The 13,945-nt window shown below is 43.3% G+C and overlaps 1 protein-coding gene across 1 annotated transcript in view; it reads right to left on the minus strand.

Moving 5' to 3' along the window:
* Positions 1-9,776, minus strand: part of chst8 (carbohydrate (N-acetylgalactosamine 4-0) sulfotransferase 8) — a gene marked incomplete at both ends in the record, with an annotated part of 237,810 nt that extends 228,034 nt beyond the window's left edge. The window contains one exon of the mRNA XM_083791685.1: positions 9,617-9,776. Within this exon, the coding sequence (XP_083647811.1) occupies positions 9,617-9,776 (160 nt within the window). The remainder of the gene's footprint in view (positions 1-9,616) is intronic.
* Between the last annotated feature and the right edge of the window lie 4,169 nt (positions 9,777-13,945).

Below are 13,945 nucleotides of genomic sequence, written 5' to 3' on the forward strand. Positions count from 1 at the left end.
CCCCCGAGACACAAGCTCTCCCTTGTTTTGCACTTAAGGAGTTGTGTAAAATGACTGCGATGAAGTGAGCCGTGCCAAGCATTGCTTTCCAATGCTCTCCCTTGTGCCTTGTGCCCAATGCAGGGGACAGTGCCAGCACTACACAAGAAAGACGGCATTGTTTAAAGCAGCTTTGTGGGCACAGTCAGAGGATGAAAAAAAGGGTAAAATAACATCCTGTCACTCCACCCTGCTGCCACCACCTCCACCTCCATCACTACGACTATCATCCATTGGTGGGATTTGCATAGAAATATTGTGCACCCCCCCCCCCCCCCCCCACCCCACTCCAGGGGTCATCGGCACAATTTAATTACATTAGGAGACAGCTAAATTAGACTCTGCAAACAGACGGGGCTTAGGGGGATTACGGGACCTCTGGCTGGGAGATCAAATTCTACCTCCAGAGAGAAACAATATGCCCACGCAGTCCCTGGCAGGGATGGATGGAGGGAGGGAGTCTGCTCATGGAAAAGCCAAGATGAGAGTTGATTTGAAAAATATTGGTGATATCACGGCTGAGGGTTGGTTGATTGGTTGATTGATTGAATACTTTAATAGTCAGAAATGCAAGCGGAACATGGTAGTCAGACATTCCATTGTGTGTATGTATTTAATTAATCGACAAAGCATTAAAACGGTAACGAAAGATACTGTACATGTCATCAATGAATACAAAAACACTATATGCAAAGGAGAAAAAGAGAAAACGGCAGCAGTGAATGACACCTCCTTTGGATGCTTGGGAACATTGTGGTCTCCTGATTGGCCTTTTTTCAGACCAATGTTGACAGATAGCAGTTAATGGATGGTGTCAGAGCATTCCACATCTTGGTGGCAGAACAGTAGAATGAGAATTTTGTTGTTGTTGCTGTATGTCTTTTTCCTTTCAAAGCAATGCATTCAATTTGCCATTATAGGTAGACACTTTGAAACATTTTTGTGTGAAAATGTTGCATCTGGACTGGATTTATTTTTGCCTGCATGTGCGACACCATCATACAACAACGTGGAAAATAGAGTTTAATGCAAAGCATTATGAACTTGTAGATCATCTGTTTTTGCTGCGTGGAAATTAGGCATAGTGCATGCAGAGGTAGTATACTGTGCAGTGAATAATCACGATCAGATGATATCCTGAGACGAGATGCAAAGTGAAAGAGGAGTTAGAATGAATGTTCACTCCACAACAAGAACATTTATAATCCTACAAGTGTAACGGGTGGAAAAGTACACATCAGCCATTTCATTTGTGAAAGCCTGTGGCATGTTTGCTCTGAAATTGACTGCACCGATACTAGAGACGTTTTAACATGGTCTTACATGCCACAGTTAGTAATGCCTTTTTTCCCCCTTAAAGCTGCAATCCGTAATGTCCTACCGAGGATTTTAACCCTAACCACCAGAAGAAGTGCCATAATATGGAAACAACAAATTTAAAAGATTCAACGGAGGAGGGCACAGAAGGGAGAAGGGAATGCTGTTGTACAGCTTGGGGGCAGCGACAGAGAAGGAGCGGTCACCTCTGATCTTCAATCTAATCGTCAGGACAGCTAATATCTCCACGGCAGCTATACAAACCCGTCAACTCCGTCAAACACTTTTTTATAACCAATAGATTCAATGAAATTAAAACGCCCGTCCTTCGTTCTGATGACTGATATTGTCCTAATATGTGCGGCGATGTGTTTCAATTATGTTTTTTTGTTTTTGTTTTTTTATTAAAAAAAATCTTTTTTCAAAAAACAAATATCCCTTTAAAATTGTACAGCGATTTCTTTATTTTTATATAGCCTATAGTCCTCAGGAAAGTATATTTGGCCACAAAAGATACAGGATCTATTGAATGTGAAGGGGGAGGTGACAAACTGATGAGCCTACAACACACAGTATCAGCATGGGCATAAAACGCAGCTTATTCTGTCCGCGGCTGTCGGCTCAAATGTGCCCCATGGGGTATGGCAGACCCCTAGCATCCAGTTGTTCTTTGAGACACATGGAAAACAACTGTGGCAAGATATAATTTCCGGGAGTCTAGTAGGACTAAAGTCTGAATTCCCCCGCGGCCTGTCATCTTTTACAATCTCTAATAACCTAAAACATGAACCTTGGTTGAATTTTTTTATAAAAAAACATTGTCCAGATGATTTGTACTACTACTGCCCTTCACAGGGAATATAATCTCCAGGCAGGGTTTTGTGTGCCATGAACTACAGAACTGGTGAACTATATATATAGAACCAAAACGCTAGAAGAATGTTATGTCTGGCCCAGGCCGTAGCGTAACGGTCTGGGCACCGGACTGGTGATCCAGTCGCGGTGTGCCGCGGGTTCGACTCCCGGACCCGACACGGCCTTTACCGCATGTCATCCCCCCATCTCTCTCCCGTTTCCTGTCAGCTTACTTTCTATCCCTTAAAAAATCAATAAAAGGCGTAAGCCGCAAAAAAATATCTTAAAAAAAAAAAGAAAAAAAAAGAATGTTATGTCTCGCCACATAATAGGCTAATTTTCCAGTTCATTATTTAAGCAAATGCTCCTTTTTATAACAAATTCCTCCAGCTGAGTTCGTTAACTTTATCTAATACATGGGAAAAGCCTCGTAAGAAGTAAGAGGCGAAGAAGTGTGTGTGTGTGTGTGTGTGTGTGTGTGTGTGTGTGTGTGTGTGTGTGTGTGTGTGTGTGTGTGTGTGTGTGTGTGTGTGTGTGTGTGTGTGTGTGTGTGTGTGTGTGTGTGTGCGTGTGCGTGTGCGTGTGCGTGCATAATACATTTATTGAAGGCATAAAATGTAATCAAAATGAAAATTATTCATGGTTAAAATGTCTGCCGCCAGTGGGCGTGGCAGCATTAAGCTAATCAGGAGACAGTGCAATAAAATGTAGCTGAAGCATATTTTCAATTGTGTGCTGCTGTTCCCTTTTAAAGCTATCTATCTGGAAGTGATTTGAATGAATACAAAAAGAAGAAATGGCTACAAGCTTAAAGTGACGTGTTGTAAGTTTGTAGATCAGCCAGTTCCAACATTTGTTTAGTATAAAATTATTAAATATGTCAGTTATTTGTCATACTGTATCTACCCTGTTAATTTTTGTTATTACTAAGCCTTAATCTGAAATTGTGTAATCGTGACCGTCTTGACGGTAACATGTCATTGATCCGGCCTCCCGTTAGTCAGACCATTCCTAACCTAACCCTACAGTAACAGCACGTTTTAACAGCAGGCGACAGCCAGGTGAATTTTCCTCGAAGTGCATTATTTGTCTATGGGACCCGGCGACTACCAGGGATAGCAGGTGAACAGGCGATGGTCGAAAAGTGGGCGGAGGAACGTCGCCCGAAAAGATAAAAATAATTCATCTTTTCGGGCGATCGGGCGATGTGTCGGCCGATGCTTGCCCGCTGTTAAAATGAGTTTTAACCAGCCAGTGCGGCCACGCAGGTCTGACTAACGGGATGGTTGCCTTATGGGCAGTTCTCATTGTGACAACTCTGTGCTCAATTTGGGGGTCCTTAATTGGCACGAAAACGTTTGAGAATCACTGGTACAGTATAGCATTATGGAGACAGAGGTCACATTCATACCAGAGAGCTTTGCTGCGATTAAAACGAATTCTGCTGCGCATTTTCAGAAAGTGCACTTCGTTTGGCAGGTGTGAAGGCTCATTCGAATCGTAATGTGTATCAAAGAACCGCATTATACTCCGAGCAAAAACGGGGGTTTCGCTTCGCTTCCAATCGCACTTGATTACGATTCGGTGCAGGTGTGAATGCAATCCGCAGTAAATAAAGGAAATGAAGCAAACAATGTAGCGGGTGAGGAGCTGAACACAGTTGGAGACGGAGAAAGCATATTTTACGCAGCGCAAAGATGTCCCGTTACCGTGGATAGACGTGGTCGAATGAGGAGACTGAAGCCCTGATCAAAATGAGGACGAGTACATTAATCAATTGCTTAAGAAAACACATAAACACTGCAGTGCAGTGTAATAGTATTATAGCCTACAGAATATTCTGTCTGTCTGTCTGTGCGTGCCGTAAACATGGAGTGCTGTCACTGTGTGGGGACTAGTATGGGGACTGGAACTTTCATCTCAATAAAGTGTAAACATTTTGCGCTGCTGTCTGTTATATCAGTGCGCTCAGCGCTGTGCCTGCATGCCCAATAGAACAGTGTGTGGCACTGTGGCTGCATGCGTATAGTGAGAGAGAGAGAGAGGGGGGGGGGGGGGGGGGGTCCAGTCCCAGACGGCACGACACATGCACGATATGAGTATAATTTTATCACAATAGATTTCACTGTGTTGTAGGCTGTGTTGTAGGCTAGGTTTATGAATGGAACACATTGATAAAGGTCCCCCCTGCTGCGTTTCCAATTGCTACGGATGACAGTGTGAAGGCAAACCGCAGCAAATTAAATATGCAAGAATCCCAAAATCTCCGCCCATACGCATGAGTCTACCAAAGTATTAGGTAAGAATGTGACCAGAGTGTGAGACACTTTCCACCCACTTTTTAAGCTTCAGTGAGGTGACACAAAACCAGACCTTGCAGTCATCACCTGCAGCTCAGTCACAGTATCAGAAGAGTGCTGCTCGGGGATGAACATTTGTGCCGGCAATTTATCTGAACTATTGGCTCTTTGGGTTGACTCTCAAAATGTTCTTAAGCAATTACTCCTGTACGTGTGTGACTGAGATCAAGGGGGCCAAAGTCTGTTGTCGGCTAAACTGCAGGCCATTTTCACTGTATGTGCTGCTGTCTTCAACCACGTCGGGGTTCTGGATCGCCTTGTTGCACTGCTATAGCACAAATAAAGAGGAGGAGAATGAGAGAGAGGCAGATCAAAGCTGACACACAATGTATTAAACCTCAACGCTATTAGATATGAGCTTTTGTTGGGCTGAAGCACCATAGCTTTAGGCAAATATACTCTCTCACTCTGCCTTGTGCCTTCACGGTACTAATAGCAACTGTTTTCTGCACAAAGCACTCTCTCTCTCTCTCTCTCTCTCTCTCTCTCTCTCTCTCTCTCTCTCTCGCTCATGATTCAGCTGCCACATTTACGTGTGTGTGTGTGTGTGTGTGTGTGTGTGTGTGTGTGTGTGTGTGTGTGTGTGTGCGTGTGCGCGTGCGCGTGCGCGTGTAGAAGTGTATTGGATGCACACGTTGGTGTGCCTGCCTGTGAAAACAGATTGTTGGGTGAGACGATTAGAAAACGTATCTTGACAATCAGTATAATTGTAGGCCAGCGGAGAGTCTGTACTCTAGGGCAGAGAGGCCAACACAGTGCCAATAGAAATAACTCAGCAGTGGACAAGGCCAGATCGAGCCTCAATGGCCCTATAAAACCTTTTTTCTTTACTTAAGTAAAAGTAGGCTACTGTACCAATACCACAATGTGGAAATGCTCTGTTTACAAGTAAAAGTTTTGTATTCAAAGTTTACTTGATTAAAGGTACAGAAGTAGTGGCCGATGAAGAATATCCAATGTCAAGTTTTTTAAATAAAAAAACGCGTTGTGATGCGACCCACTGTCAAAAAAATAACTCAGAATTACTAAGTTACTTTCCATACGCGGTTCCATACGCGGTTGCATGCTGGCTGGTGTAACACAATGAAAACTAGAAAAAGTGCCCTTCCGGGCACAGGTCTCCACCAGGTTATCCACAGATCCGTGCAGTTAGAGGTAAAAACACTTTTCGGCCAGTTATAGCGCCACCTTGAGGCTGAGTTGAAATTGTTCATGTGGCATTTCGTCCTCGGCCTAGTGGGAATGTGGGTGCACAATTTCACGGAAATCACGCGATGTGTTCATGATTTGCAGCATTTTGTTTGAAACTGAGCACTCCTGTGAACTTTGGAAGCCAATCTTAACCAATCAGGATGGAGTCTGATAAATCTGAAAGACCCGTTTCGTTGAATGGCTCTAGAGAGACTGTGTACCAATTTGCGTGATGTTTGGACAAAATCTGTATGTGTACTGTGCAAAAACTTGTTTTTCACAAAGCGGCCTCCTGGTGGCGCTATATAACAGGCCGTTCTGGAAAGTTTGGGGCAGAGGTTCATGGTTGGCATCCAGGGAGTGTGTGTGCAAAATATGGCATCGAAAAACTTGTTTTGCACAAAGCGGCCTCCTGGTGGCGCTATAACAGGCCGTTCTGGAAAGTTTGGGGCAGAGGTTCATGGTTGGCATCCAGGGAGTGTGTGTGCAAAATATGGCATCGACCGGGTTAACGGTGGCCGAGATTAGCTGTTCACGGACACACGGACACACGGACACACGGACGGACACGCGGACACGCGGACGGACGGAGTGCAAAACATACTCTCCCCACATGCCTTCGGCCTGGTGGAGACAATCACAGATCTTAGTAGTAGATTGCCTATTTTCACCCACACAACTAAATATTACTCAGGCTTATCTGTCTCTGTCTTCCTCTTTCCCTCCCTCCCATGTAGAGCTTTCAGTCTCAGTGTGCTGCAGTAGTGTACGTCGTTTGTAAATATTTTGCATAAATAATCAGTATAATCAGTCTAGTTTTTACCAAGATTATGTGCATAATGTGCAGAGGAGATCCAAATCCCAGCTGCCTACAGTAATTTGTTATCCCTCCCAATTAATTTATTTAATGTTGCCATGTTCAGATTAATGTTTAATGTGAGCAACAGCAACACCAAATCCCTTGAATTACAACTTGGCCAAGTTATTAGTTACGTGTATATACACGATACGAATCGATACCTGCTGTGATTGTTTCATTGCTTCTGATTATTCTGATTGAGGCGTTTCGTTAGTGTCTGTCCTCCGAGAGCAGAAGGTGTGCAGGAGTTCATTTCAGACTCACTGACTCCCAACTGTTTCACACTCGCCACAGTTCACGGCCAATTACTCCTGCTTCTCAGCGTGACAGTTAACTACAGCATGGAGGAAGCGATAAAGGAGGGAAACAATTTGAGTCTGGTAATGGGGGAAGCCAAATCTGACAGGTCAGAGAGGAGGACCTGCAGAGAATTAGGCCGGCGACGCGAAGACACGCAACATTTCCGCTTTCAAATTGACGGCGAATAATTTTAATGTAGAATCTCTAAGCAATATCTCTTGTTGAAGTTGAACATTTGCTACAGGTTAAAACTAATGCATGTCCAAAAGGTTCTATTTTAAGGGATGTAAAAGAACAAGTCTATCCCTGCAGCTGAATGGAGCCCAAGCCCATGAAACTAGCTCACTTTCAGTAAAGTAGTAGTACCATGCAGTTCTACTTAAAAATGTGAAAACTGATTGTTTCCTCTGGTGGCAATGATAAGGTTGTATTATGGTTATTGGTTACTGTATACAAGCCAAGGGGAAGAAAGGTAGATTTGAACCCACAACGGCGGTGGGACTTTACCACTGCCTTGATTTTCATTATTTTCTTTCATATCAGGACATTGTAATGACCATTAGATTCAGAGCAATTACCCATCTCTCAGAATCTCTCCCCAGTCAGCGTTCAACGTTTATATTAATCTAGAATTATGTGCAGGGTTTAATTTTCCTACATATGTGGGAGCCAGGGGACTTAATTTAATAGACCACATTTTAAAATAATATTTTATTTTAAAAGAAAAATCTTAGGCTACCTGCATCATGTGCCAGTATTTAGGCTACCCTCCACTGTGCCAATGTTGGCACCCATGCCTAAGGTTGCCTAGTTCACCCACCACTAACTAGGCTTATGAGCTGTACTTACATGTGGCTTTCCTCCAACACAATGCATGTAAGTTTGCCGTTTGGGGACATACAGGTACTGGCCTCACACCTGTACTGGTCCCCAGGCACTGCTCAGTGGTTGCTTCAATGGCTCCTAATAAGTAGGATCAGGTCAACCGCCGAGAATACATTTCCCCACAGGGATCAATAAAGTAAATAAATGGAGCTGGCTTTCTTATAGTGCCTTTTATCCGAAGCACTTTACTATATGTGCCATTACATTCATTCACGCACACATTCACACACACAGGAGAAACCATTATGCGAGACACCAGCCTGCTCATCGGCAGGGAGCAGTTATGGGTTCAGTTTGTTGCTCAAGGACACGACGACAAGAAGATGCATGAGTCAGCCGCTCTACCACCCAGTGGCGTTGTGAGCACTCGGAGGCGCAGCGTGACTTGAGCCACGTGAGGCACTGCCGAGCGAGCTTAGGCCAGAGCATTGGGAAGTCACCTTAAGTCGACTCGTCCTCCGACTTATGTATCGATAGGGACAGAATCCCCCTCCAAGTCTTGGTACCTCCGAGACACCATTTCTTAGTTTCACGGGAGGGGAGACTGTTTTTCCAATCGTACTGTAATGGTGTGTGTGCGTGCGTGCGTGCGTGCGTGTGTGCGTGCGTGCGTGCGTGCGTGCGTGCGTGCGTGCGTGTGTGTCCTTGGAGTCCATTAGCCAGCTTCTCTGGAGTGCCATGTGTGCTTGTATGCATCCATTTGTGCATTTGCATCACTACGCCACTGTCTCCATGGATGCCTTAGATTTTGTTGCCCATTTCTGTGCTTGTGTGGGTGATAATTGTGTACGCAATTAGTGATTCAAAAATAGCAGATCTACAAGCTCACAGAGTGTCACTTTGTCAGGCACTTTGTCAAGCACTTTGAGCTTGTAGGTCGGCTATTTTACAAAACATCTTGAATCGTTTATGGATATTTTTTTTTGTTAAATCAAAAGTCAAGCGAATATTTTTGACAACTCTTCGCTTTGGACAGTATAGTAAAAATATTTAGATTTGGGGGTCCGTGGCCAAGTACATGACATGAAGAAGTTTGAGAACCACTAGGCTATATCTCTGACCCTTTGCACATGTTACTATTGCTAACTTTTTATGTTGTTGATCGAGTAGCTGACTCTTCATTGCGCTTGGATTGAGTGTCAGCTCAGTGTCTAAAAGGTGAAAAGCAGACATGAAGGTGTATTAAACGTAGCGATGTAACTTCAGAGGCACAACAGGATGTGACTCTAATGAGGATGTGACAACAAGAGAGGGAATGAGTAATGGCAAGATGGCCGCCATGTGAAGATGGTCTAGGTTGTTACCAGGCTTTTCTCCTCTGAGATCTGAGAAAACGCTGGGAATAAATAGGTATCTAAGAAAAAGAAAAGATATGCCATCTCCGGTTTTCTTCCCATATCCGCATGACATAGGAGGCTGTCTTTTCACAAGACCGGAAGCAGGTTGGAGTCTATTATTTCCAATGGAAGAGTGAACGTGAACACAGCTTCTGAACTATATTCTTCAGCCCCATCATGGTCACTAAACCAAATATCGGACCTGATCGTCACAAGCCACACAACCTTCCCAAGATTGTCACACTAAAAATTGCTTTTTTCAGAGAGATAAATCAGGAGACAATCAATTATTTTGTCTCAGCAAACACACTCTCATGAGATCTAGCACAAGTAAAGAACGGACTTTCACGAGATCTGGGTGCTATTGCCCACTTAGGAGACCATTTATATAGCCTCTATAGCGACTCCAATAGGATGCTCATAAATAAACCATCTTTGCTAGTATTATGTAGAATGCAGGCAGACACACCAACCTGGTCCCTGCTGCTGGACCATCTCAGACAGGTCCTGCAGGTGGATGAAGAGAACCAGGCCGCCAGCGGCGAACAGCAACAGGAACCAGAAGGTGCAGGGCAGCATCCTCCTCCGCCCGCGCAGCGAGTCCACCACCACCCTCCACTCCATCCACAGCATGGTGCAGCACAGTACAGTACAGGACCAACACAGGAAGATCTGAGGGGGGTAGACAGAGAAGAGAAGTGTTCATAATAATGTTTTATCCACATATTTCTTGCCAGGTTTTTTTTTGTACTGACCTTTTAGGTATACGATTGTATACATACCGGTAGGCTATTTCTTTAAGTATATATTATACTATTCATGAAGTCATCACAATTTATCAAAAGTAAAGTAAAAGATTCAAAATGTTACTTGAGTAACATTTTGAATCTTTTACTTTTGATAAATTGTGATGACTTCATGAATGAGGGCCAGGGTGAGCAATGGCGCAATACAATAGCAGAAGATCAGAGTGAGAATGACACCTTGCAGTCAGACGGACTTTAGCTTGACTGATACTGTGTGTACAGATGATGACGCTGATAGTGAATGGAGTGAAGTGATACATCTGGAGCCAGGCCTGACAACACTAAAAGATGCCATATATATAGGTTTTAGAGTTGAATAAATACTGGTAAATAAAGGTCCACCGCGAAATGTCACCGCTCCCAGAATGTCCCGGTGTGTGTAACCTTTATAGAAGCCGCAGATCTTATCTGCATAGTTATTGCACGCACAAAATGACGCGAAGTGACACGGGGGGGGGGGGGGGTTCTTATGGTATTGATAATTGAAGTTGAGGTGCACAACTTTATTTCCTTTCTAAAGGTAGCTCTCCACCTCACTGTCGTCGGTAAGTGTTGGAAAGTGCCTGTTGCCGAAAATCTGCGGTTCAATGGGTGCTGGGTACACTGTCACGTTGGGTCGAACTGTCATGTTGCAGGGTGAGTTGTAGAAAAGCACTGAATGGTTTTCGACCATTGCATAGAAGCAGGCTTGTTGTTGAAAAAGACTATTTTTAGCACCATCGAAATCTCTGTCGGTTGTCGCCTCTCAGGTGCATTCAGCAAAGAAATATATACCGGTATACACCTTCCAAGTTCCAACCGACTGATCTCCTGACTTTATTCCACTGCCAGTCTGAAGTAGGCCTAGTCTGTACTAGTCTGTTTGGTGGAGAGCTATACCTTTTGTCCAACATGAGGAATGTAAATTTGAGCAAAAGGTTTGAATATGGAGATAAGAGGTTTCTGCCTGACATGGGTAGGCTTTTATTTGGACCGTACCTATGTTCCCCACTTACACCTGCTAAAAATGTTCTGTGTTCCCCGCTTACAACAATAAACCTAACCCTAAACCCTAATCAAGGAACCCGGCAGGGGAACATAGGGAATCAGGGATGACCCCATTTTATCCCACTAATTTGAATACAAAATGCTAATGAATTATTATAACTAGCATACATTGGAATGAATACACAGGCGTTTTAACTCAATAAGACAGTCCTCAGAGGCTTTGTTCCACATTGCAGAATCATTTAAAATTAAATGTGCTGGAACTAGCTCACAAAGCCAATCCACGACAAACGCACATAGAGTGCAATAAGAGTCCTGCAGTATTCCGAAGTTCATAATATTTTAATATGAGAAATAGTATACTAGTAGCCTATACTTGTACATCCTGGTGACGATAAACATCTTGAATCTTGAACTCATTCTCTCATACCTTCTTTGTACAATCCAGTATGAAAATAACAGAAATTTACCACTTCAACCAAACCGAGTAATTGTCTCCACCAGGCCGAAGGCATGTGGGGAGAGTATGTTTTGCACTCCGTCCGTCCGTGTGTCCGTCCGTCCGTCCGTGTGTCCGTGAGCAGCTAATCTCGGCCACCGTTAACCCGGTCGATGCCAAATTTTGCACACACACTCCCTGGATGCCAACCATGAACCTCTGCCCCAAACTTTCCAGAACGGCCTGTTATAGCGCCACCAGGAGGCCGCTTTGTGCAAAACAAGTTTTTGCACAGTACACCTACAGATTGTGTCCAAACATCACGCAAATTGGTCTCTCTAGAGCCATTCAACCAAACCGGTCTTTCAGATTTCTCAGACTCCATCCTGATTGGTTAAGATTGGCTTCCAAAATTCACAGGAGTGCTCAGTTTCAAACAAAATGCTGCAAATCATGAACACATCGTGTGATTTCCTTGAAATTGTGCACCCACATTCCCACTAGGCCGAGGACGAAATGCCACATGAACAATTTCAACTCAGCCTCAAGGTGGCGCTATAACTGGCCGAAAAGTGTTTTTACCTCTAACTGCACGGATCTGTGGATAACTTTGTATGCCAACTCCCTAGAGGCCAAGGAAAAACCTTTGCCTGGAATTTTTCACATCTGCTCTTTATAGCGCCACCAGGAGGCCGACATATGTAAAACACATTTTCTATTATTACTCCTTCAGATTTTATCCACATTTCACGCAAATCGGTACACATGATCTCCATAGTCATGTGATCAAGACAGGTTTGTTTGATTTCTCATATTCCATCCTGATTGGCCACGATTGGCTCCTACAGTTTTCAGGAGTAGCAAATGGCCACAACTCCTCAACGCAGCGTCCGATTGCGTTGAAACTGTGCACGCATATTCCCACTAGGCTGAGGAAGAATCCTGGTGGAGACCTGTGCCGATTGGCACTTTATCTAGTTTAGTATAGAATTCACAGCTGACAAAACATAGAAGTTTATCCAGGCCACATTGTATGGGAATCTCGGCAGGACTATACGATTTCTTTCACTAGGGGCATTCATTGTTGCTATGTATACGAAAACACAAAAGCTAACTGACATACTGAAAAGAGACAACCTAAAACCAAAGCAAAATGGAACGCTAACTAGCCCTAAATAGAGAATATAATGTCAGAATACCTGACCTAAAACTAAGGAACTGTAGTACTGTAGGTACAGGCTCAGTGAACACAGCTTTGCAATAGAGAGAGGCCACCACAGACTATGCACCCACTGCACACAAAATGCAGTTGAAACAGAGCTACACTTTCTGCCCACCTGCCCACTATACCAAGACATCAGAGACAGCTTTTAAAAGTGGTATCACTTTTAAAAGTGGTATACCACTTTTTGTAGAGAGGTATACCAAAGACCACTTTTGGAGCTCGCCCCTTATGGCACAGAATGCATAAAAAACCTCTTAATTATCTCTCTGCATATGCAATCAGCGGCTTCGGAGAACAGGTGCCCTAGAAAGATGAGGCAGATTTTATGAATATCATGCATATCTACTGCTCCTTGAATCCTAGTTTGAAAGGAACAACACTGGCTGATAAACAAAGAGATGCCGGCACCATTGGTGGGCATGTTTCATTCATTAATAATTACCTATGAGAGGGGAATTTGACAGCGGGTGAAGTGGGAGCCAGTAAAATTGTGTTGAAAGCGCAGCTAATTGTCTTTATTTATTTATTTATTTATTTATTTATTTATTTATTTATTTATTTATTTATTTATTTATTTATTTATTTATTTATTTATTTATTTATTTATTTATGCCCATCTCCCCTATCTGAATTAATGTGCTCTTCCGAGCGCTGGGATGGAGACTAGCCGTGAGAGGGAGATAGAATCACCGTCCTGTTATCAGCTAAAGCTTGGTGTCTTATACAGTCAGCGGTCAGAGGGTTAGAAGTTTGTTGTTTTGAACAAAACAGCGGTTAAATTCAAAATGTAACAGTAAATACATTTTTACATTTTTAGTTCTCCAGGTCTAGTCTTGGTCCCTGCCATTTTTTCGTTTACCTCTATAGCCTTCTTTGTTGAAAATAGTGTACAAGCTCAGTTGTGATTTTGTACCATATATCACCTATTTGTGCCAAAAGTTTGCCTATTTTGATGTGATTTTATATCAACAATGTCAATGTATGTACTGTATCCTTGTGCAAGACAATGAACCCCTAACTGCTACCAACGATGGTGGTATCTTCAGTGGTTTCCTCCGTCTGTGTGCGAATGGGTGAAACGCACGTATTTGGATGAAGGCGCCATAGAAATGCAGACCATTTACCGTTTTACCATTACTAGCCCTTACTAGTCCTGCAGATCACTTTAGCAGTTCAAGATGAGCCGAATGATCTTCAGAAATGCTCACACGGCATAAAATAAATGCTCAATAATTTATTATGGGATTCAACTTTGCTTTTTCATGTAGGACATACAAAACCATGCATTATTATTTTGTCCTATTAAATCTTCTGAGGATTTTAGATATGCAATCATTTTGCAAAA

This window comes from Protomyctophum parallelum, assembly GCF_964188405.1.
Source record: "Protomyctophum parallelum genome assembly, chromosome: 2".
NCBI lineage: Eukaryota > Metazoa > Chordata > Actinopteri > Myctophiformes > Myctophidae > Protomyctophum > Protomyctophum parallelum.